The 26521-nt window shown below is 37.4% G+C and overlaps 1 protein-coding gene across 1 annotated transcript in view; it reads right to left on the reverse strand.

Moving 5' to 3' along the window:
* The window catches only part of LOC120205810, a 61955-nt gene that overhangs the window by 8699 nt on the left and 26735 nt on the right, over nucleotides 1-26521 (reverse strand). The window contains 29 exon segments of the mRNA XM_039205607.1: nucleotides 233-763; nucleotides 1647-1831; nucleotides 1927-2079; nucleotides 2855-2941; nucleotides 3081-3537; nucleotides 4034-4110; nucleotides 4201-5031; nucleotides 5170-5667; nucleotides 5775-5905; nucleotides 6362-6416; nucleotides 6724-6930; nucleotides 7030-7296; nucleotides 7398-7572; nucleotides 7694-7857; nucleotides 8014-8169; nucleotides 8366-8684; nucleotides 8797-9501; nucleotides 16805-16889; nucleotides 17000-17295; nucleotides 18491-18594; nucleotides 21372-21587; nucleotides 22849-23520; nucleotides 23712-23987; nucleotides 24581-24648; nucleotides 24651-24722; nucleotides 24784-24905; nucleotides 25557-25741; nucleotides 25951-26064; nucleotides 26151-26282. Of these exon segments, the coding sequence (XP_039061538.1) occupies nucleotides 233-763; nucleotides 1647-1831; nucleotides 1927-2079; nucleotides 2855-2941; nucleotides 3081-3537; nucleotides 4034-4110; nucleotides 4201-5031; nucleotides 5170-5667; nucleotides 5775-5905; nucleotides 6362-6416; nucleotides 6724-6930; nucleotides 7030-7296; nucleotides 7398-7572; nucleotides 7694-7857; nucleotides 8014-8169; nucleotides 8366-8684; nucleotides 8797-9501; nucleotides 16805-16889; nucleotides 17000-17295; nucleotides 18491-18594; nucleotides 21372-21587; nucleotides 22849-23520; nucleotides 23712-23987; nucleotides 24581-24648; nucleotides 24651-24722; nucleotides 24784-24905; nucleotides 25557-25741; nucleotides 25951-26064; nucleotides 26151-26282 (7340 nt within the window).

Below are 26521 nucleotides of genomic sequence, written 5' to 3' on the forward strand. Positions count from 1 at the left end.
AACTCCCAACAAAAGCAGGGCATCATTAAATAAATGGTACACACTAATCGAATGAATAAAACCAAGGTTAAACTTTTACATATGTTATGTATGAATGGCTCTAACAAAATATTTACAGTTATTTATTTATTTATTTTCTGGGAGCAATTTTCTGTGGGGCAAGAAAAATTTATAGTGACAACATAAATCTTGCTGCATTGTGGCATTGCAGAACCTATTAAAGCAGACATACCTGCTACAACCAGAGCCCAAGCCAGTTGAATATGCCAAATGAAGATTTTGCACTGACAGGTATAATAGCTCCTCAGGTGTATGATCAACAATGGACACGCCAAGCTCAGCAAGCTCGAAAATGAAATGGAACTCACATTCTGATGTAGAATACAGTTCATGAGACCCCTTTCTAGAGAAATCTGATAATGAGGCCGGAATCTTTCGGTCAGTGACTGCTGAAGGCTCACTTTCAGGCATCCAGTCACTGATCTTAACAACATTTACTTTTTCTTCTTTTAGGATGGTAACCCGTAAAGCTCTAGCAGGGCCTGTAACATCAACTGGCAGGTGGTCGGAAATCTCATCAATGTTGTAATTTTTTGACCTTGATGGGTCAGTCCCATCTGCAAGGATTTCCAACAAATGCTGTCGACCAAGATTTTCCCATAAGAAAGAAACAGCAGTGTTGGGAAGAAGAAAGTGCCATGAATCACTGGTACCATCCACTTGCCGACAGCGAATTGGTAAATAGATGGAACGATTTTCAATCCTGTTCCCAGACAATAATATTAGAAATGAACAAAAGAGAAACACAAAAGAAAATTGGCTAAAGGCCCTGATCCAACCTCAGTTGACTCTAATAGTCACGACCCAAACTTGAACAAAATATGTTAGAAGTAAATGTACCTAAATAATCCAGAACTTCAATTGACCATAAGTTTTATTCTTCTCTCTTTTTAAACTAGAACTTGTGAAGTAATATAAATCAAGTGGGTTATTCCACATTTATTTAGTCTTGGGTTGCTTGTGATCTTATATTCAAGTTGATCATCTTGACTTATAATTGGTTTTAAGTTGGATATTTAACAAGATATCAGAGCCAAAGTGTTCCGTTCTTACTAGCTATTACCTCATTTGAGGTCATCCACATGTATGGCATTGATAAACTATAAGTGACGGGGGTGTTAAATAGTGTTATCCCACATCTATTAACTGAGATTTCTATGAACCCATCTGTGGTTCACGTGTGGACCTATGACTACACATAAGGGGAAGTGCTAAAGTGGTGTGATGCCACATCTGTAAAGTATTAGGGTTCTTGTGGTCATATAATAAAGTTTGGCCCACCTGTTGATTCTAGGTTGAGATGCTTAATATAATTATCTTAAAAAGTTTACGACCCAAAACTAGGCAATTTGTCAAAAATGACAAATCAAGATGACCATACCATAAACAAATCTCAAAATGACTTAACTTGAACTACAGCCAACCAGAACCCAACTCGACCACCAAATTGCCACCCTTGTATGCTTGGAAAACAAGAAGTAAATGAAAGAGAAGAAAAGGAAAAAAAATCCCCCCTAGACCATCAACTATTCAGTAAGTATTTAAGAAGTTTTAAATGTATATATAACATAGGTGTATCATGTAACCTGTAAGGACTTGATGAGGAATTAGGGCGGAAGATAACTTCATATCGTGAGCTTTTTGTTCCACTCCTTACTTCAACCTTAAAAAATAACTGATCCCTGCCATTGTCCTTTTTCAAAGAAACACGCATCACACCTTCACTGGAGACACTAAAAGGTGTGCTCCAGTTGTACCCATCAACATGCAACTGGAAGAAGAAAGGTCTTCCATTTAGTTAAATAATAATAATAAATATATGCAGGAATATATACTGAAACATTGGTATGGCTGATTTATACCAACCTTCAATAACTCAAGCTTAGAACTCCGCCATTGAAAGGGTTTTGGAGGATCAGTGGGATGGATCCATTCCACAGTATGAGAATCACACTGCTGCAGGCAAAGGCTTAAACCAATCCTGTTGACAAACAGCATGTACGGCTGAATATGAATGACCTGAACAGAAGCCATTTTTAGTAGTTATTCGCCAAAGAAAGTATCTATAAATAAATATTGATTAACTATTTTCCAAGCTGTTTCAAAACCTAAATCATTATAACATCTTTTATACACTGATTCAGTACTAGTAGTACCAAAACTTTATTCCGATCAGTTATCAAATATATTCTGGTTTGTCAGTTTGAGTCCAGTTAGTTATCAGAGCTTGTGATGATTAATTATGAATTTATGATATATTTGGACCGTAATAGCTATTTTTTAAAAAAAGTACTGTAATAGCTAATATAGTTGTAAGTTGTAACTTCAGGAGGGAAACAGCGTAGATCAGGCCGACTAATGATGTCTTACAAATCTATATATTACTAAGATGATCAACAGTTAAGAACACAGTTTGAACCAGATTTGCCAAGTCAGAAAATGCCAACGCAAGGACAGATCAACAATACATAAGGCAAGAACTGTTTCTGAGATCAAGGTTGCAATGATCTTAATGCATACTGCCAGTTATATATATGCCAGAAGAGGGAAACTGAAAGTATAGCCTATGAAATTTCGACTAAGCGTGAAACAAAGTGAAGGTCAAAGTTTATGAGAATCGTTAAATTTTCCACAAGCAGAAACACTATTACTGGACTAGAGAGAAGAAGAAGAATTAGCCCAATGACGAAAACAATGTGTAAGAAATAACAGGGTAAAACTACTAGGCTTATTACCAGACGATGGAACCACAATAAAACATCTTTCATCAACCTTTTAAAGAATAGTTTTCTACCTTCGTTCTGTCTGAAGTCATGTTCACTAGAGCTGAAAGCTTATAGTATGACTCATCTGAACTGAATGCTTTTACAGCAACACGTTCCTGGAATAGAAGTTACATGTCAGTTAGAAACCAAATTTCTGAGACACCACCAACAGTATATCAGAAGCATTGCACCTCTCCACCAAGCCCCACAAAAGAGAAGATGGAAACAAGATTCACATGTATGCACTTGGCCTACCTTCTTTTCAAGCTCAAGAAGAGAAATGCCAGGACTGTAAATTTCAGAATCGCGAATAGCCACAGAAATGCCGACCCGTGGGGAAACATATGTATCCTTTTGTGATGGAAACAGCTTAACACCATTACGACCAGCAGAGTCTTGTGGGGAAAGCATGCTAGCTACTGGACTGGTGTCCTCAAAAGCTTCAAGAACTTGGATGTTTCTCCTCAGATCGGAGTTTCTCCTTTCCATCGAGTGAGAAGTGGTCCTCAAAACAGTTCTTGCAGATTTAACTGCTCTAGAGAGAGAGCGTGAATCAGTGTCTGCAGTAGTATCTGAACCTTCTATTTCTACCACTTGATAAGCTAGAGGCAGAGATGAATCATTGATGATCCAATATGGAACAAAAAACCTTAATGTTTTTGGTGCAGCATTTGTTCCCCCCGTATCACTTTCAATACTCACACGCAATCTCCTGTAAAACCATGTGATAAGATCATGGAATGCATAAGCCAGAGTTTTAGGTTTTTGTTTTTTTTACACAAAAAAACCCTTAAAAGAATGACAATCCAGTTCCAATTATCCCTTTATTGTGAAAATTTCATCAAAGTTACTTTTCTCAGCAAATAAATTTGAACATATATGATCGAGAATCATATACTATTTCCTTTCATGAATCATATGCATCATTGCTGTTAAAAGATATAGAGAACCATCGAATCAACTTTGCACTATTCACTAGGTTTCTATACGCTTTGAACTAACCATTATCAAAGAGCAACACATGAGAGAAAAAATGTATAGTTTCTTTCCATTTCTTTTCTAAGTAAGCAACGCAGGAAAAAAATATCAATTTATGCAGTATCCTCCCATACTGACAAATCAATAAGAGATGAAGGAAAAGTTTTAGATGTGGCCACCCATGAAGAGGAAAAGAAAAAAAAAGGAGGGGGAAAAAAAGAAGCCACAACCTTTTACTTCGCTGGTGGAACATCCAGAAAGATGAAATGTGAGCACCAGAAGAAAGATCCAGAACAAGAATTGGGTCCTGCAAGTATTGGTGCATTCACCACAAAGCTCAATTGACTCGTAGATGAGGAAAAACAATACACAATCAGATTAAAGTAAAACCCGTTACCTTTTCCAAAACCCAACCACCCTGTACACGAAATGTAAGATATACAGGTCTCCGAATGTCCACTGAATATATATGAGCACTACTGCGTGAAAATATCATACCATGATCTCGCTCAATATAGTTCCCTTCTTTTTCTTTTTCCCATACTGTGAATGCAGCAGGACAGGACAGTCGATTTTCCAACTTCAAAGGAGAATTAACAGATATCTTCCAATCATAAACAGGATGATTGAGCTCTGTCTGAAGGGCCGATGCATCTGCACTTACACTGAGCCATATTTGTCTACTCCCAACAGTAGGAGAACAACAAAGAAGTACATCCTTCTTCTCAAGTTGACTTAAGTTAAGAGCAAAATTGGGCATTTTGCTTCCCCGTGGAAAAGAATTTTGTCTATATAGTGAACTCTGATCTAAGAAAGGCTGGTCCTTCTCACCAACAAAACTAGAATTGACAGCAGCAACAATGGCACGACCCCATATGTATGTGGGATGTGGATAATCAATATAAGGACGAATACGTAAACACTGATTAGATCCTTTAGATGTACTTCCCCATGGTAAAACAGCAGAAGACCCCGGGTTTATGATAGTGAAGTCACTCTTTATGCAACTTTTTCCTTGCTCAGCAATTTGTTGTCTTTTTCGGATCCAACGCCTCCTGCGCACACCATGACCAGATTTAACATGTGACTTTGAAGAAGTTAGAGGCCATCTCAGACTTTGATAGTCAGGACCATAAGCCCAGCCATCTTCATCAACAAATCGGGATTTATCGAGAGCCCATGTTGATATCCATTGCCACCCATTGGGGAGAGGAGGCTCAAAAAAATCCTTCAAGATAAAGGTGAGATGAGAATATACATAATGTCAAAGCAGAATGGATGGGAATAGAAGGGACAATACATTTGGAAGTTATGCAAGAAATAAATCCCAAGAATATGGAAACTATTAGTACACAGAATTACTAACCTTCGATGAATATGAGAAGTCTTTGGTGCTCCAGAGCGGAGGATCATTACCTTGAAAGCTAGACCATTTACTGCCCCAACCAGCATTTGGTTGATAGCGCTGATTCTCAAAGATTTCTTCGACCACTATGTTATGATTGATTGATCCTGAATCCTGAATCATTGATTCATGGCAAACTGAAATATCCAAATTAACATCAGAATCATTTACAACTGTTGCAAGACCCCTGAAAATAGCATGCTTCTTTCCATTTTTCATCACAACTTCCATTGCAATAAATTCTCTCTGTAATGATTTGGGAACTACGGACAATGGAAGCAATGAACGAACGCTCTCCCATGAACCATCTTTCCCTAACCTAATCCAGAAACCAATATCCTTATGAGAAGCATCCTTGCTTTCTGCATCTCTTTCAAAATTTGCAGTTGTGCTCCTCTCAAAATAAGAAGTGGAAACAGAGAGGTATCCATGGTCATGCATATCTTCAACACTGTTGAGCTGGACCATTAATAGAGAGACAGTAAATAAATCAAAGATACTAATATTCCATTGAAACAAAGAAACATGAAACTATCAGACCAAAGATGCAGAAAAGCGAAACTTACCTTTCTCCGCAATGGATATGATTCAATATGCTGAATATCAGTTCGTTGAGGCAGAATCCTTGCTGAAGATACCTTCTTTAAAGTACTCGCACCATGTCCAACAGGTAAAGAAAGTGCACCAACAACTTCACCTGCTTTATTAAATTACAAGATGAAGAGACTACAGAGAACATATACATATTCAAGTTTGAGGAAGGAGAATGACTGGATATTTTATGAATATAAAAAATAAAATAATAAAACAATAATATAATAAATCTAGAAGAATATTAGTCACTTAGAAAGATTTCGAGACAAAACTACATTAAAAAAAATAACAAATTAATACATAGAAGAGAACAAACAAAGAGTAGAATAACAAGTGAGCCACAATGTAATGAATAGAAAAGAAAAAAAAAACATACAAATTAATATGCCTATATAAATAGTGTTCTTAACGAACATCAACTCATAAAAATATTAGATGCACACAGATTTAGCATCTTAAGCAATCAAAAACAGGTGGAAAAAACCCTTCAAAATATCTAGTTTTTTTTTTTTACGTGAATTCCAACTTTAAATCAAGTGGATGCACCAATAAAACATACCTTTGCCAGCTTTTGCAGAAAGATTTGTTATCTCCACCTCCAATTTAGCAACTCCCTGTGACAGCAGATGCAGAAATACCTTAGTAACTGGGAAATTAACAGATACTGCTTACCAGCCCTTGCATTACAGAACAACTTCAGAAATTTCACTTAATTGTGTTTATTATAACATGATATTTTACTATGATGGAATATTGAACTACTCTTAATTAACTTACACCTTAATTCCAGAGAAATAAGAATAGATTAACAATTTTTACTGATCCACAAAGAAAACCATGCCTACTTTTAACAGTAAAGAAGTGAAAACTAAAGATATAAAACAACAAAAATGAAAAAAAATTGATGAATATACAACAGACCCTATGAGGAACATCAAATATGAATATTTCATTCCACTTAGCAATGCCTTTGTTTTGGTACTCGATATCTGAAACTAAGGGCTTCACACATCTTGTCCGTGCACTCTGAGGGAAAAACTTTTGCTGATCTGTTGCTTGACTATCAATCACAAGGCGCAAAGCACAAAAGAAGTTATGGCTATTACCATCATTGATTAAAGTTAAATCCTGCCAAATAATACCAAGTCATATTTCTGTTTGGAAGAAACTAGAATACAAAGAATAAAAGGGAAACATATGCAGCAAAAGCTTCAATCATAATAGAACCTTAGCAAAAAGAATCTGCACAGAAACAGAATAGCGTGGTTCCCTAGATTCCTCTGCAACATTTAACCTGTCCGAGAACCTTGGAGGTGGAACCCAAACCAAAGCACAGTCACCATGATGAAGTTGGTCAACCACATTTGAATCTTGCTCAATCTTTTTCAGGAACAGATCATCCCCAAGCTTATTCTCTACTGTCAAAGTTTGTAAGTCATCTTCATCCAGAGCAGAAAAGGCTCGATCTTCATGTCCAGAATGAGCACAAGCCTCCTGACAAAGAAACTAGTCAGATGTTTGAAAGAACATACAGAAGTATAGAAATCAGCTCAGCATCTTCTTAAACCAAATTCAAAGCTCAAATTCCAGTTGACCTCGATCAGTTTGTTTGTTTTTTGTTCAAGCTCTATCAGTCGTCTCCATGAAAGAACAGTCCCCACAAAAGTTTCAAGATTTGCTGCACTGATATTTATATTCACAATATTGGTGGCAGCAATCCGCATCCTCTTCCCAAGTCTTGACGTCACATCGGTATCATATGTTTCAAACCTTGAAAAAGAAAAGATCAATAATTACTACACTGGACATCAAACTCATTAAAAGCTAGTGCACTTTTCCTGCTCTCTTTTCTCATTAGGCAAATAATAACTAAAATGAGGTAGAAACTAACTTGAATATGCCATCAAATGGCTCCACCAAGGGCTCCCATGCTTCCAGCTGTGTATTAAAGGTTGAAGCAGCAATAGATGCAATGAGAACTGCATTCATAGCCTCCAGCCGACCTTGTGTTGCCAACTTGATATTAGCAATAGCCATGTCAAACAACGGTGTCATCTGAAAAGGAACAAATGTATCATATGCAGAAGGCAATATTTTTTTTAATGTTAAAATAGCAGAGGGAATTCATTAGAAAGGCAATCACAACAAAGATTACAACACAGAAGGCAATATCATGTCAAGAGGACCAGGTCATTATTTTAGAGAACATACCATTCCATGTAGGTTGTCTAAAACAGTTAGAGAGAAGTATCTTAGTTTAATCTCAGCTGTAACATTTTCCTGTGTCTTTGGCTTCACAAAATCACCAATAGTGTAAGCCAACTGTGTTGGCTTCTTTGTATCAGAGCAAGCAAGAAAAGTACAAGCCTGCAGAGAAACAGGAAGCGAAAAAATTATTATTTTCCTTTTCCTCCCAATAAAAATTCAGACGATAGAGAACCATAGACTAAGATTACATCAGACCATATTGACATTGTTTCATATTTAAAAAAATGATTGTATCTTAGAGAACCAAAACCAAATGTAATAATCATGGACCGAGTTTAATGAGCATTCTATTAACCTGATTTTCAACTTTCCAAATGCTCCAGCACTGGTGTGCCTTTGAGCTTGAAGATTTTAAAATTGGCACTTCGAGAATGTTGGCAGGGTTAACAAGATTCATCCTTGGGCAGCGCAAAGAATCCACGGACGGGGTTTCATCTGTTCTGGAAACCACACACCCCAAAGAAGCATAACCGGGGGGAGCAATTGGGTACCAGAAGAAAACTTCATCAAAACCTTTCCCTCTAATTTGGGCTATTTTTACAAATTTCACTGGCTTTGCAGAGATTTCTGGATCATCAGACTTAAAACTGATACTCTGAGGAGGTGGTTCTAAGCTGGTAAGGGAAAAATACAATGCAGAATGTTAACAGAAAGTCATAAAAAGATCAAATGATACCTAAGATAAGAGTTTGAAAAAAAAAACATTCCAAGACAAAAAGAACCAACCCTTCAACTATGCAATCACCCACTATGGCATAACCACGATGCGAAACAGGCCGCCAAATTGACAGCGGTCTACGATGTTCATTGCCCATGTCCCACCACATTCTCTCAAAGTGAGGGGTTGACACATAACAACTACATGCTTTTGAAATTGACCTGAGAAAGTTCCAACCAGATGAACTAGCAGTCTGGTCACTTGTTTGCTGACTAGCATGATTATTATCCACAGCAAACCCAGGAACAGATTCCTTAAGAGACGCATAGGACCAAAATGAATTCCATAGTAGAAGATGACTCAGATCAGAACTTATTTTTTTGGAAGGGCGTGTGGTTGAAGAATGAGCATAAAATGATCCAATAACATTGTCCAAACGCCAGATGCTAAATCCAGAAGTAAAGTGCTGATTGGATGGTGCAATCAGCATGCATTCTGAATAAGCAGCAGATGTTACAAGGTCAGAGCGCAGGCAACATACAGCATCGTTTGGGGGCGGATGCTTCCCTATATTTGCTACACAACCCATTGATGTATAACCTTGGGGTGGAATGGGAATCCAAAGGAAACAGTCACTGTCAACATCAGAATGGTCATCCACTACTGATCCAAGGACATGAGAAAGAGAGCCAATAAGATCAAAACCTACTGGCTTCCGCACACGGCCATATGTATTACTTACTGCTAGTACTGCCTGTGAAGGAGGAATTGGCCTGGAGAACAACAGATCGAAAAGCATGTTAATAATAAAAGATTGAGATATTGATTGAAGGAAAAAAGTAAATTTTGCAGATACAGAAATAACCATATGAAAAACACAATTTGCATTTAGGAAAAGTAGATAATTTTTTTTTGATAAGAATTGAAGGCCTCATTAAAAAACCCCTTCTTAATTAATGGAGCTTGAAAGAAAGCTCCTTAATCATTGGAAGGAGGAAAAGAGTGCCTTAGAGTTTCATTCAATAACTTAATTACAAAAGATACAACCAGGAGAACACCCCTATCTAAAGAAAAAAAACCAAACAGAGCCCTTAAACAACGAAAAACAACAACACTAACTAAGACTTGACCTCCTAAGCTAGGTCCCCATCAACTGATGGTGAGTCCTGATTGTCAAACCGGCGAAATTAATACAAAGTAAGAGCCTATACAACCCAAAGAACAGACAGAAAACAAACAACAAAAGGCCTTCTACACTCAACCAATCCCCTGCTTAGCTAGCCTGTCAGCCTCCAAATTACAGCTCCTAGGAATCCATTTAAGAACACAGCCCTTATCATAAATTGCAGCCCCGATTTCCTCCACCAGATCACTGAAAAAGATCGGAACAGAATGCAGTTTTAAAATCCATTCCACTGCATTTTGCAATCACTCTCTATAATTAGCCTTCCCTTATTAGCCCAATCAAACGAAAAGAAAAAATCAATTCCTTCCTTAATAGCTTTCAATTCTGCCAAAGTAGAAAGACCAGGCCCTACAGCAGTAGAGAAAGAGGCTAAGGGACAGCTGTTAGAATCTCTCAAAATACCCCCAATTCCACCTTGCATGCCATCTCCATTGACTGCCCCATCCACATTAAATTTAAACGCACCCGTTGGTGGAGGAGTCCAGCCAATAATCTTCTTAGGAGTAGAAGGACGATGAAAATTATCAGCCCGCGTAGGATCCCCTACGAGTAGGTCAGTCTGAATCTGAATAGTAGGGTGCTTAGCTAAATACCATTTAGCCAAACTGAATCTAATTATAAAGTACAGACCCGAGCTGTCAAGTTTCCCATTTTCGAACACAACCAGATTCCTTGCGTTCCAGATTGACCATAAAACAACTGAACTTCCAAATGGTAGATTTCTGCCTTAGGTTCGGCCAAGAACAGAGAAGGGAAGAAGGATCTTGCGGCAGAACAGCAGAGATATCCCAAAGCCTTAGAAATTTAGTTCAGATTTCCCTAGCAACAGAACACAAGAGGAACATGTGTTCTATTGATTCTTCCCAGGAGTGGCATAAGGACACAGCACATCCACCATAGGAATACCTCTTTTTACTAGTTCTACTCTCACTGCTAACTTGCGATGACAGAGCTGCCACAAGAAGGTTTGAACTTTGGGAGGGGCCTACCCCGCCCAAACCCACTTATTCCATTTAAAACTCCCTTCATAACTGCCAGATAACGTCAATCTACAAGACTTGACCGAGAACATGCCATCCCCCTTTCCCGACCAACCCAGAAAATCATCCATCGAATCAGAAAGCTTAATAGAGTCAATCAACGACATTAAAACGATCCACTGGTCCAACTCCCAATCACATAGATTTCTTCTAAGTTGATTATTCCAGACCCAAACGTTATTTACAAACTCACCAAACTCAGAAACCTTCCCCCATTTATTGATCGACAAAGCAAAAATTCTGGAGAATTGATTTTTTAGAGACAGATTAGTAACCCAAACATCAATCCAGAAAGCTATCGACCTACCATTCCCCACTTGAATCTTTGAATAATCTCTCAAACAGTTTCCAATCGTATAATTTTTCGCATAGCTATTTTGAATACCTCTCCATATCCAGGAATCTAAAGGAGAAGCATCACTTGAAATAGAAAGGGGCAGGTTACTAATGTTGTTTCTGCAGCAAATCAACCTTTTCCATTGACTATTCTTTTCATTCGCAAATTTCCAAAGCAGAACTCTATTAATCAAACTTAAATCAAGGATTCCCAAACCTCCCTCTTAGAGAGGTTGAAAAACTGATTTCCAATTCACCCAATGAATTCGTTTCTTAACATGGTCTTCTCCCCAAAGGAAATTAGCCATCAAAGAGTTCAACTTCTTGGTAACTTTGAAAGGTATTTTGAAAATAGATAGAAAAAAAATCGGCAAGGAGGACAGCACAGATTTAACCAAAGCGAGTCTTCCCGCCAACGACAATGAATTAGCTTTCCAACCTGCTAGTCTCTTATTAAAATTCTGGATTACAAGTTCCCACATGCCCTCAGAATTCTTCCTTGTACCTATCGGCAAACCAAGGTAGGTCATGGGAAAAGATCCCACACCAGAGCCCGCTTTCTTAGCCCACTCCTTTATCGTGTCAACATCCATATTAACGCCAAACAAAGTGCTCTTAGACATGTTTAGATGCAACCCCGACATCACACCGAACACCCTCAAAACTCTCCTAATATTTAAAATCTGCATCGGAGAATCTCTGCAGAAAAGGATTAGATCATCTGCAAACTGCAGATGTGTCAAATGGAAAGAATTGTCAACCCTACCAATGCTAAACCCTTGAAAAAGACCTAAATCAACAGCCTTAATCAGCATTAAATTTAGAAGTTCCCCAACTAAATTAAACAGGAGAGGGGACAAGCTGCAACCTTGTCTCAACCGTTTACTGATTTGGAATTCCTCAGTAGGAGAGCCATTCACTAGCACCGAATTGAGGTTGTAGAAACACAACACTCAATCCATTTTTCCCCAAAACCCATAACCTTCAAAACTCTCAATAAGATATGCCATTCAACCGAATCATAAGCCCTACGGAAATCGACTTTGAAAACAACTCCTTTCCTCCCTAATTTTCTCCAATACTCAATGCCTTCATTTGCCAAAAGAGCACATTCAATCAATTGCCTACCCGGAATAAATGCAAACTGCGAAGGACTCATCAAACCATTGATAACCGCAACAAGCCTTTTGGATAGTATTTTGGAAATAATCTTGTATAAACTGCCAACAAGACTAATGGGTCTGAAATCTTCAATGCCTACTGGGTTCACTTTCTTGGGGATTAGAGTAATAAAAGAGTGATTAACCCCATTTTCCCATTTTTTACCTTTGTGAAAATCTTGAACAAATTTCATGATATGATCCTTCAATCTATGCCAGAATTTTTTTGAAAAAACCTATAGTATACCCATCCAGACCCGGTGCCTTGGCACTATCCGATTAAAAAACTGCTTCCCACACTTCCTGTTCAGATAATTCAACCTCTAAGCCCTCCTTTTGGCCATCAGTCAATTTAGCAAAATTCAGATTGATTTCCTCCACCTCCATAGTTGATTTCGCATTGTATTTAACTCTAAAATAATCTGCGATAGCCGCTCTAATCAAACTCGGATCAGCAATAACTTCCCCATCCACTTTCAGCGTCGAAATGGCATTCACTCTATTCCTATTGAGGGCACATAAATGATAAAATCTGGTATTTCTATCCCTGTCCTTTATCCACTTGAGACGTGACTTTTGTGCCACATGCTTTCCTCCTTCCTAGGTAGCTCTCACAATTCATTCCTCCAAAGCAATAATTGGTCCCAATCTTGAGCAGAAAACCCCCCACCCTGAAGCCTCAATTCCAAATCATTAATCTTTTTTCCAGATCTGAAATATGTTCTGAAATCCCCCTTTTAATATTGTTTGTCCACTTTTTAATAACTTTCTTTGTTCCTTGAAGAATACTCAGCAGTGCCATTTGGCCATTCTTCATTTTTAAATTATTAACTGTATTCTGGACCACCCCATCAAACCCATCTTCCTCTAGCAAATAGTTGAAAAAACGAAAAAGCTTAGGACTCCAATTTTTGAATTCTTCTTCTAGCACCTGGGGATTATGATTAAATAGGGATTTCAACAATAATTTTTGGATAACTTTTGGAATTTCTGAAAAAAGGCTTCACTAATTAAAAACCGGTCTAATCTTATCCAGGTGGAAGAACTCGTCCTTATCAACTTCGACGGTTGGACCATACACGCTAATAATCACACATTCAAAGTTTAACACCTTAAACCTCCCTGATAATGCAATGAATCTGTTATGAGTATGTTCACTGCTGACTTCAAATAAATCCTCATTCCATAGACAAATTAAGCGAACCAACAGCTGGCTGAACACATTTACCTCTCAGTGAACTGCCCCCCATCTTTCTCAATAATCCACTTTTGCACTTACTCAATTTACTTTCCTGAAGAAGCAAAATGATCGGCTTGCATCTTCTAACTAACCTAGCTACTGCTCGGATCTTTTCCTTTTTCCCTAGCCCCCTAATATTCCAGGAAATTATATTAAAAAGAGACAATTAAAAAGATCAAAAAACCCCAATCCACCAGATAGCAACAATCAAGAAGCCCTTAAAGACCCTTCCAACTCCAACTTCATAATCTCATTTTCCAGAACATGTTGCCCCCCTTTAAAAGAAATCCCTAACATATCACAAACCTCCCTGGTGGCCATGGCCTCGTTTCTAGCAATATCTGCTGGATTTGAATTATCTTCATTAACGCTGTCTTGATCCCAAGAATCTATGACCAGACTCCTATCCACCCTTGTATAAACTCTATCGTGAAAACTAACAGAGACTTCATGTTCCGAGCAATCACTCCCAGACCTACTTGAAGAAACCTTAAACTTCCTATGATTGTCAAGACTTCTTGGCCGAGATAAAAATTGAACCGAGTTTTTAAAACAAATCCCCATATTTGCCACTGATTTGTGTGCATTGACCAAAGGTAAGATTGAGCTAATCCCCCCTAACTTCACCACTGAATCTCTACCAATCGAGCTGAAGGTTTTATTGGCGTTAATGACCAAATGATTATCATCTTGTACCACCTTCGTCTTATCAAATTCAACCTTTTGATCATTAGTTTTAACCCCCAACAGTTGAGTTCCATTAATTAGTGAATTGGGAACATGATTCCAGTCCTCACTACTCTGTCCTATAGATAGCCTTTGATTCAAGTCATCACCCTGTACACTTCTACACCCTGTACACTTCTACACCCTTCATATGAGTGCATCTCCATTGATGACAAAACTGCATTATCAGCCGATTAAAATAATCCTCACTAACACCTGACAACCCATTTACTGCTACCAGATCCAAATTAACAAATAACCCATTATCTAGGTTAGCACTTCCGTGCCCCAAGGCAACATCCCCCATGCTCAGGCCCCTATCTCTTCCATCAAGAAACTCCCCCAACACTTCCTGCCGACCTGGATCTCCACCTGGTACTGTCTCCACCGAGCATAAATTAATAGCCCCACTACTGAAAAAAAACACCTTTCTCGACACACCCATCGCCAAGCATGCCTCCCCCACATGGAGATTCCCGGACCCATGCTTCCACTCTGGTCTGTGAGCCTGGCATCGTTTGGCTACCCAATAGCCCATCCTGCCCCTGAACGTCATCCCCTTGACTCCAGTCCGATGAGTTCTCCGCCCAAGGAACCGCTAATCCGACCTCTTGCTCCACCTCGTCCAGCACCGGGAAAATATCCTCACTTCCTTCCACCTTGATTTTAACAGTAAACGACCTATCAAACGTATTCATAAAGACCTTGGGAGGTATATCAAACGGACTTGCAACCCTTAACAACATGCGAGCACTCTGCAATCCGATCTCTGAGCAGATTGATCTGAATCTTCACAAGATTGCCCCATCTCAAAGCCAAACTTGTGAAAAAAGAAACTGACCAGCAGTTTAAAGGCACACCAATCAAAGAAACCGCACAGAACATCAGAGGAACATTATTCACATCCAAGATAGGTTCCAACTTGTCAAACCAAAACGGTAACGCCTCCCATTTCTCATCCAACATTGCAACTTTCTCCTCTATTGAGCGGAAAACTACCAAGCAGGCATTGTGAGCATGACCCCAACGAACTACCTCGGCATTGATTCTATCATTTCTTAGCGCCCTCTGCACGAACTCAACTTCAAAGGTCTCCATACAAATTCTTGTTAAAGACGCTTTCAACCAAGAACTTTCCTCCTTTGGAATGAAAACTTCCAGATTTTTCTTCCCCTCCCTAAAAACTCCATAACTTTTCGCTTCCCTGTTGACTCCAAAACTACCCACCTTCGGGCCCTCAACTCTCTTAACTCCCACAACCGTGTCCATATATGACCTCCCATCATAAAGCTTATTTAGCCACTTCTTTCAACCATCTTCAACATGGGATTTTGAACTTATTCCGCACTGCTCCTCACCTCTTGCACCCTAGCCCCCGCCATGCTATTTCGCTCTGAACTCCTCGAACTACTCTTCCTCTGATATCTTGCAATCGACACCGAGATTATCCTCCCATCAATTAAAACATTATTCATCCTATCCTTTTCACAAAGGCAAACGTACAATACTTATAATTTGGTCTTCTATTAACAACTGGAATGAACACCTTAATCACTTTGCCATGAAGACTAAAGCGATCCCATAACACATTTCTATTCACTCTCCTACTATGGTTGTCCACAAAAGCAACCCAAGAACCTCCTCCAGCCAAAGATCTACCTTTGTCTGAAGAAGCATTAACAAACGACCTCTCACTCTCTCTCTAAAATTCTCACTCATCTTTTTTGTTGAAATTATAATGATTTAGGAAAAGTAGATAATATTCGGAACAAAGTGCACAAGTAAAAAGGCTCAAAGACTAAATTAGTAAAGAAAAATTAAAAAAAGAAAAAGAGAGTCATCGGAGATTAAGAAGTGCATCAAATTCGAAGAGAAGACAAATAGTAGTTCCAATTTTGAAATTCTTCTAAACCTAAGGCTCGTACTAGTATATATTAAAACTGACGAGCATTAAAGAATAATAAATACTCTCTTCAAAGACACCTTCCTAGTCTAAGAGGGAGGTTTTTAATGAGGTCTCCAATTCCTATATAAAAAAAAGACACCTTCCTAGTTTCACTTCCTAGTCAGAACCTATCTCAGCCAAAAACCGTTTCCCCAGGACCTGAAATGAACAAAAGGCCCAAAGAAAGATATTCAGCCTAAAAACAAACTGAAAAAGCCCATTGAAACCCAACTCATACTCAGAAAAATGCCCATATATCAGTCCCATAAAGATAGGAATCAACAGCATAAGACCAGAATTCTATTTTAATTTAAATATATGCCATTGATGATAACCATAATTACTAACTGAAAAAGAATTCTAGTTTGGAAGAAAAGAGAAACGGAGAACCATGAACCTCAGATTCTTTAACCATAAATGTAACATGGAAAATCAACTTTTACCTAGATGTCACACAATCTCCCAATATAACATAGTTTGTTGGAGCTTGTGGCCTCCAAATAGTAAGATTGTTATGAGATCCATTTTCTGCAGACAGGATAAAACAAGGTGGAAAGAGAACCCAAAAAGTTAAAATAAATAAATAGAAAGAGAAAGCATCATACTTCTTCAAATGAATTGGAAAAACAAAACAAAACCTTTAGGTGACACCCAAATTCTGTCAAAATTGATGCAGGGAGCAAGAGGAATTGCATTTCCAAACTGTAATGCTGCAGTTGCTTGGTTCAATAGGTTAAGTATAAGAGATATTGCACCTAATGAAAGATGAATACAAATATCGGTTAACATCAGAGACATGTTTGTTTTGTCTTTAATGGAAGTATATCCCCCAGAAATATCCAGTGGATCCAGAATGGTAAGGCCAGAACCAGCCTCCACAGTAAGATCCTTCACTAGAGCACGGATCCAGGTATCATTTTCCTTTGATGCAAACCTGTTCATAAGATAAATACACAAAAGAAAACACAATTGTATTATTCTCATCAAAACCTAGATTTACATTAAAATACCAAAAGGATATTATTCAAAAGCCATATATGATAAAAAAAATAAAAAGACATGACCATTTGGAGAAACTAAAGGGGAAAAAGGTAAAGAGGGGCAGAGAGAGAGAATACTGACTAAAATAGAAACAACAAAAAGTAATACATAGAAGTTTCATAACATTCACGTCACTAGCAACCTAACATTGGTCAGGTACATGAATAGTTTTTGCACAAGGTATTATTCACAACTGGCAATGTTAAGTTCTGTAAAGAAAAAAGTTCTAGTACTGTTAGTTATAGTTACTTTTCTTTCAACATAGCATAAAACTCAAACTGAAAGTAGTGTCTTCTTAGTTTAATAAATATGCTATTTTTGTGCAACAAACTATACTTGCCAAACAATGTCAATGAAAAGAGGGAAAACATCAATACGTACTGGTTTGTTTCACATATTAATATTCCTTGAAAGGAAATTGATACATACTGTCAGAAAAATCCGTGTAGTAGTAGTAATCCTATTTTGCTTATAAGTCTTTTAGGATAAGAAAAATAAGTAATAGGAGTATTCATAATCTACATAGAAGCTTATATTTATTAGAAAAGTCCTAGTAGAAGTAGGCAACTCAATCTATTTAAACTCTGGTAAACTCCTACTTCAATTATCAGATATTTTGTTCTTGCATTAACTCTTTATTCTTTCCTTCTCTCTCCAACTATTCTCTTAGATTTAAACACATACAAACACAAGATAAATTAGATTGCATGGATCCACACATGAGTAAGTCAAGACATGCATACATATATTATGGTATGGTCATGTACACATCCTTACCTACCAATCTGATGTCGCAGACACACATATGTTGAGAGAAAGAGAGAAAGAGCAAATCTTGTGTGATTTAGATCATTTTGCAACAATATACCAAATCTTCACTGCAAACATCTTTAAATTTTCTTTCAAATTCAGACCAAATAAAATGGGAGCTACAAATTTATCTTTCTTCTACCAGTTTTTCATACATAAAAGCAGAAAGAAAAAACCATTTGAGAAGCCATTTATGCTTCTTATTACACACCAGTAAAATGAAAATAACCATGAGTAGATACAAATTATATAGAAGCAAGATTTAATGATACTCTTACATGAAGTTCAAATCCATTTTTGCACGCAAAAGCTTTTCACCATAAGATGAATCATCCAAGTAAGACTTGGTACCATCAAAGAACGTAAACTCCGAAGAAACAACCTAACCACAAATAAGTAATGTTAATCAGATATTATCATATCAGAGAAATGAAATTTCAGAAATGATGAGGATGGATCCCAATTAACCAAATAATGTAATCAGATCAAAGACCACGTCAAGAAAAACATACAATTCAACTATAAATGTATTCCAAAATGTTGAACCAATGAATCAACACTTGGACAATCTGAGTAAAAGGGTAACATGGAGAACAGTAAAGGAAATATTTCAACAGCAGGGAAGTGTTTTTCGTGTCTTTATTCCGAGCAGTTCTAACAAGCCGAATTATAGAAACCATACTTTTGCTTTCGTTCAGTTTGCAAAGGAGGAAGGGTTGAAGAAGGCAATAGCAAATGTCAATGGTATATGGTTAGATGGTAAGAAAATCTCGGTAGGAGTAGCTAAGTATCAGAAGCATAAACTTAGGCAAGCTGTTAGGAGCAATGTCAGAAGGGATGAAGACAATTTGATTAAGGGAGGGTATCGGAGTAGAAGAGTTGGACCTGAGTATTTCAATCGGTTGAGAGACGAGAGATCGTATAAAGATGCGGTAGTATCTTTTGATGGGCAAAATGAAGGTCTGGCGTGTAAAGAGATTCGGGAGGGTCCTCCAGGCAAGATCGCAGGGTTGAGGAATCTGTAGGAGATGCATATTCCAACAGATGAATATGACTGGGTGAAAAGATCATTAACTGGGATTATCAAATCCTATTTAGATTTGGAAATAGTAGTGAAGGGGCTGGCTAGCGATGGGATCAAGGTCAAGGGAGCTAAATGGGTTATGCATGGAATTCGTGTATCTTAACTTTTGGTTCGATGGAAGAGTTCGAGGAGGTGTGGTCGAGCAGACGAGAGGAAGTGGCCTCCTGGTTTGATTGGCTGGATCCACTTATGAGTGGTGAAGGTGTCCCAATGGCATTTTGTTCGGTGGAACTGCTTGGAATGCCCTTGCTATGCTGGAACGCTTCTTTTATGGAAAAGATGGTATCAAGATGGGGGAAGCTGGTGTGTATTCACGAGTCGACGACCAGAAGAGAAGATTTGGCGGTGGCTCGGGTTTTGCTGAGGGTGGCCAGTCCTTTTGACATCCAGGAAACTGTTACATTGGGTTCATATGAGAGATCCTTTGGTCTATTTGGAAAGTTAGGAATGCTGTGGTTTTTGAAGGTTCTCTTCTTGACAGATTGTCTTTGTTTTTCATTGTTAGATTCAGGCTTTTTAAATGGTTCCTAGCCAAATTCCCTAAGATTTCCATTCATGAGGATGTGCTGATTGGTAATCCATCTTTGGCAGATGGAGTTACACCTTCTAAAGACAAAGTTTGTGATGTTTTTAGATGGATTCCCCCTCCGGTCGATTTCCTTAAATTGAATGTCAATGAAGCTGTCAGATTAGATGGTTCGGGTGGAGGAATTGGAGGTATTTTAAGAGATTGGAATGGTTGTATCCTTTTGACTTTTTCAGAGAATGTTGGCGTAGGAACTCCTCCGCTTGCTGAATTAAAGACTATTAAAAGAGGCATTGAAATATTTTTGTCATCTAGTTGGGAATCTATTGGTAGGTTGATCGTTGAAAGTGATTGCTCTTCTGCAGTGGAGTGGATTCAATCCCCGGTTTTGGCTCCTGTCTTCTTCTCTCCTCTAGTTTATCAGATTTCGACTCTTATCACTGGCAAGGTTCATTCGGTGAGGTTGATTCCAAGGTCGTGCAATGGGGAGGCGGACATCTAGCTAAGAAAGGGATAGGTTGATTGTAAGGTTTATAATGTGGTTTTTATGTTTTCAGTGAGTAGTTTGTTTCTGCCAGGAGGAGTGGCTTTGTTTTATGGATAGTTTTGTAGTGTAATTGTTAAATCTTATGTAAATGTTCTCCTTTAATAAAAGTTCTAAGGCACTCTTTTCCTCCTTTCGCTGATTAAGGAGCTTTATTTCAAGCTCCTTTAATCAAGAGGGGGTTTTTAACGAGGCCTGTCATTCTTATAAAAAAAAACTAATTGATAATACTAAAGCAAGCATAATGCAAGAATCATTATGTTGAGAACTCTAGCAATAAGGAGAACTAAGAAAGATATTAGATAAAGCTCAAAGTCAAGGCTAGCTACACAACTAGTCCATTCCTAAGTTACTCGGACTCGGCTATAATGTCGGACACGGGTAAGACAAGATTTTCTAAGTTTTTCTATATATTTTGAGGACCCTTGGAGGTCATATCCCCTTATTCAAATGTCAGACACAAGTAATTCATGAGAATGTAGAGTCCGAGCAACATAGGTCCATACTGCCACTCTGCCATAAACGGATACTTCCAGAAATACAAACATGTTGACATTTGGTAAACTCAGTTCCATAAACAAAAGCAAGCAAGGAGCTCTCTGTAAACCACCGCTACTTTTTTTAGGAAGTGCGGTTTACAACATTGTTAAGATTAGCACATTCACACTGAAGCAACAATTAAGGAAGTTCTAGATTAGCACAAATAATCATATGCTGATACATTACAAAAAGTTTAAGATCAAAACTCATTTATTTAATTATCGAATTTAAAAGAAGAGAAAACTAGCATAAAACTGAAAAAAAAGGATCACATAATTCATTGTTTTAAAAGAGGGGCATGGGTGGTAAGGACATGCTTGCAGCAGAGTGGAACCAGAGTTCTAATCAGGAAAAATATGAATGCCAACGATAAAGGCTTTAATGTGAGAAGCCAACAACTATAGGTTTTCCTTTCACACTCCATCAAGGATTTAAAATACATAGATTTTAAGGAATTACACCGACCTGAGCTTCAAAAGTGAAACTCTGCACAGCATTCTGGTTATCTTGTAAATCTGAAGAAGCCTTTGAAGAGTTTATTAAATCCATATTTTTTGCTTTCTTCATATCTCCATCAGAACTTATATTATCCATCAACAATATGTCAACATCATCTTCTGGTGAGAATGAATAGCTGCTATCATTGCTCAAGTATGTACGCTTTCTCAAAAGCGAACCATTCTGATGAAGAAGTTTTCAAAAATAGAAAGGTAAAATGGTGAAAAAGATAGCATTTACAATCAAGATGCTTTTAAACTACAGATAATTCTAAAGAAAATTGCATATGACAGCAAGTCTCAGTCATGACCATCAAGTACCCAAGTAGAAGAAACATCGCGTATAAATATAGAGTATGACAACATTCAATAAATAACGCAACCATAAGACAAAGCCATAAGATTCTCTATTTATATGGGGAACATCTTTCTACATTACAACAATTCAAGAACAGCATGTTCTTGAAGTCAAACCATATTTTCAGAATGTAAAATTCATCAATTTCATACTTTAGAGGCATATCAAGCAAATAAGAAAATGAGAAATGATGGCAAAGACAACTTTGTCAGTGCCCATACACTTTGTCATTGGCAGAAGGGTGGTATAGGTGGTTTGGTTCGGGACGAAAATGGTGTAATGCTGGATTCTTTTTCTGAGAAAGTTGGTTCTGGTCTTCCAATTTTGGCAGAATTGTTGGCTATTAAGAGGGGTTTGCAGCTATTTTTGGAATCAGAGTGGGCATCAAGGGGAAGGCTAATTTTAGAGTCCGACTATTTAGTTGTTTTAGACTGGATCAATAATCCAGTTTCTTGTACTCCTTTGTTTAAAGCAGTGGTGAATGACATTGCTAATATTGTGTCAAGTAGGGGTGTTGTTATTAGGCATATTAAGAGAGCTGCCAATTACAAGGCAGATGAGTATGATAAATTGGGGATTGGTTAGTTGTTATGTACTGGGTTGTTTTGTTGTTCGGTGGTAGGTGATGTTTGGATATATTTTGGTCTTTTATACTCATGTTGTATCTGGTTTTTAGTAATAAAATTTTAAGACACTCCTTTCCTCCTTCCAATGTCCGTTAAGCTACCTTTGTAGCTTGACAATTACGAAGGGGGTTTTAAATGAGGCCTATCTTTTCAATCAAAAAGAAATGAGTGCCCATAAATATTCTGATCTAGCAGGATTAGAACATAAAATGGAACTACTACTAATTTACTACTTTAGTGTGATCATTTAGGATTAGTTGTGAAATGCAAAGGAATTTATTCATAATCATTATGTGGTTGCTTATTTTCTATGATAATAAAAAAAGCAATAAAAAAAAAGAAACAAACAAACAAACATTTCTGCTCAGAAATATTTCCAGTTAATGTCTCTTAGCATCTTATTTACGCAAAGCAGCTAAATGACATCTAATCAAAACATAAAAGATTAGAAGCACAAATACCTCGATTTTCACGTTGACAAATCGCAACCTCTTACCACATCCAATAATCACAATAGGACGAAAACTTGTAGAATGAGACTCCTTTGCATCATTCTCTTCACTTAAAATGACAGTTTTTCCACAACCATCATATGTATACTCATCAATACCATGGGTATCCGCAATCAGCTGTCTACTCGGTGACAAGATCACAACATCTTCATCCTGTTTATAAATACTATCATAAAGCACGATGCTATTGGTCTTATTTATCGGATCATTCTTTGGGTCCATTGTTTCTTCCCTTCCAGTTATAGCCCCCAGTGCTGGCACAAAAAACTCACCCAAAGCAAGAAGGAAATCTGGCACAACAAGTACTCGAGGCTGCTGAACTCGAAGAACAATTGATTGGGAGGACAATCGCGATCTGTAATCCATCAAGAACATAGTTGAAATTGATACATCATCAATACCAGCTTCAGAATTCACTCTGCTAGAGCTGCTCTTGTTCAAGGAGTGTGGAAAGGTCCCAATGGAAGCTTGTTTGGAAGTATCAGCAGAAGAACCAAGCATGAGTCGCATTTCAGGCTTCGTATTAGAGCGGATATCCAGAACAGAAAAAGTGGGTATTGTCACATACAAATCTGTTTCTGATAATGAAGTCATTCGGAATGATACCCAAAGGCCTTCTAGCTAGAAAAAATCAAGATTACGTGTAAGTGAAGCCATAAAACATTCAGTTAATTAAAATATCCAATTAAGGCTATTGGTTTTTCCTTAATTACAAACAATACATGCCTAGCCAAGAGCACAACACAAGAAAACAAAATAGTTCGCCCCAAAAAGAAACAATAACAATAATATTAGTAAATATCAATACTCACAGCTATACGAGCTAAAGGTGATTCCTCATGAATGCCGTTACACAACTCTAACAATGCATAATCAACTTCAACTGCCACAATAGTTACACTACGTGATAGAATCATTTGACTATTCATGTTGACCTTTTCAACCAGTAGCTGCAGTGTATCTCCAGAACCAGATTTGCTGCCACGGAAACTTGGAGGGAGGCTTGGGGCTTCATTCAAATTCATAGTTGTACAATTCAGAACAACATCATATTCTTTATCAGACATTACACCATGCAAGAAACCAACCTGCAAAGAATACCATCAAAAGGAATTAACTGAAAAATTATAATGTAAAAAGGAATCACTAGCAAGGTACTCCAATCCAACAAAGTAGGATTCATCAAACGAGATCAACATACAGTATGAACTTAAGAAATGAAACTAAATAATATAAAGAGTTTAAAATCAAGAAAAAGAAAGCAAGGGAAATACCTCCTCGTATATGACAATATATAATGCAAAAACATTTTCGCATAATGTAGCCTCCATTAGTTCAAAGCTGGCAGCCAAATATGGCCATCACAGTTTTCAGTGTGAAAGAGAAATTAACCCACATGCACACAATATTACTAAGTACATCAAGGCCATCACAGTTATTTTGTAAGGGGTCATTCTAGGTGTTGTAATCGTTTTGTATCTTTTTGATATTAATGAAATATAAGGCACTCTTTTCCTCCTTCCGCTGATTAAGGAGCTTCTCTACGAGCTCCATTAATCATGAAGGGGGGTTTTTAACGAGGCCTTCAACTCTTATAAGTACATCAATCTAACAAAATGAAGCAGCCACTACAATACTTTGACAATTATAGAAGACCAAAAATATCAAGTTCAAGGAATACCTTAACTTCCAAAGAAAATGTTGGGACTTTTCTAAAGACATCCCTCAAACTCCGTCTAACATAAACATGAGTCCTCTACCTTCACGAATCAAAGGCTTACCAATACAACCATCAATTCCCACATACATGTTTACCCAAGAATCTGCACATTTAACACAAATTTAACCATAGCTTAATACTCAAACTTGTGACACTGTATAAACATAAGGAATATACCTCAGCATGAAGAATATCGAGATGAACAGCTGAAGGGTCTTCTTCAGGAGATCCATGCCAAGTTATTTCATTTGTGACCTTTAACAAACCCATATCAAGTTGAATGAAGCTGCAAGCAGAAAATATATCACTAATATTCACACTATTCAGAAATAAAAAAGCTTGGAAAGTTCATTTTCTAAATAAAAATAGTCTTCTAATCAAGTGCTAGCTTAAAAGTCCTATATGTACATTCTTAGGCATGAAACAAAATTTGGCTACATAGGATGGAAGCAAGGCAGTCAATTTTCAGTATATTCAGGCTCAATGCGCTGCTTTTCATTTTACTTATCCCAAATAAAAAGTTTATGAAGAATAAGTAGAGAGAAAAGAACACATGAAAGGTCTAATGACATTCAAACTTAGACTTAAGAAATAGAAACAAAAATACTTTCAAAGAGATTTCTTTTTCCTTTTTTTTTGGGGGGGGGGGCTGCGTAGGAAGACCAATAAATGTGCTGATAATGCTACAAAGCCAACTGAAAGTTACTCACAGTTCAAGAAAAACATCAATCATATTGACAAGTAAATAGTTAATTATATATCCCATGTAAATTTATGCCCATATGAATTGCCATAAAGTAAACAGATCAGAGGAAAGCAGTTCTCAATCTTTCAATTTTTTACTATACAGAATTGAAACTTTTTAGGGAAAACTTTTAGAGAAATTGGCCAATCGAATGAATACTAAATAACAAGAGCTAATGGAGTATAAACTGACTCTTTGCTCATTGAATTCCTTGGAACTATAATTATAGGATTGTCAAGTGTGAGATCCAGCTTCAAAGCAGTGGTCCCATCAATTTCTGATTTCTGAATTAACCACTCAAAATCACCAACTTTATCAACTAGTTTTATTGCTTCTTCACTATGTGGGGTGGCAAGCTCCATGAAATAAACTGTTATCTGCATAATCAAGTTTCCAGTTATTTATAGACACAGGATATCGAACATGAGGAATATGTTATGAAAAAGTGAACATCTAGGCTTTAGAGCAATTCAAAAATATTAAATTGCTATTTCTGAATAAGTAAACTTCAAATGTTAAAATGTTAACAATAATAAATTATGCAAATGCTAAAACTGCATACAATTCAAACTGTATCCCAGCATACCTCCTGAACAAACCTATATAGGAAAACAATTCGAACAGCAGAAAGTCGCCCAAACAAGCTGTAATCATACCCTTCATAATCATCATCTCCAGCACCAAAAGAAATAAATTTGAACTGGAGAAAGGAAAAGTGTGAAATAAGTAAACACGTATGCAACCTTATATGCCAGCAAACATATATTAGAGGACACAACAACGCACCTTTATAAGGGATTCAACCCCTGGATAACGTATATCACATAAACAACCTAAGAAGTTATCCGCACCAAGTGACATATCACGAAGTCTCAAATTTCCCAATGTGCCTTCAATAGAAAGGGATGTTGGATAGACCTAAATAGGAAAAGCTTTAAAAACTTGACAGAAACAAGAAATTTGTGCAAACAAAACTTAAGTTGCATATGCACAAGAAATTTAAACATACAATCGAGCTTAAAAACGGGAAATGGGGAGTCTGTGCTTTTTTGGCAGGATTCTTGGGTGGGTTCCATTCCGTTAAAAGATCGGTTTCCTAGGATATTTGCTCTTTCGATTAATAAAGGGGGTAAAGTTGCAGAGTTTCGGGTGAATTC

This window comes from Hibiscus syriacus, unplaced genomic scaffold, assembly GCF_006381635.1.
Source record: "Hibiscus syriacus cultivar Baekdansim isolate YM2019G1 unplaced genomic scaffold, ASM638163v2 tig00013142_pilon, whole genome shotgun sequence".
Classification (NCBI taxonomy): domain Eukaryota; kingdom Viridiplantae; phylum Streptophyta; class Magnoliopsida; order Malvales; family Malvaceae; genus Hibiscus; species Hibiscus syriacus.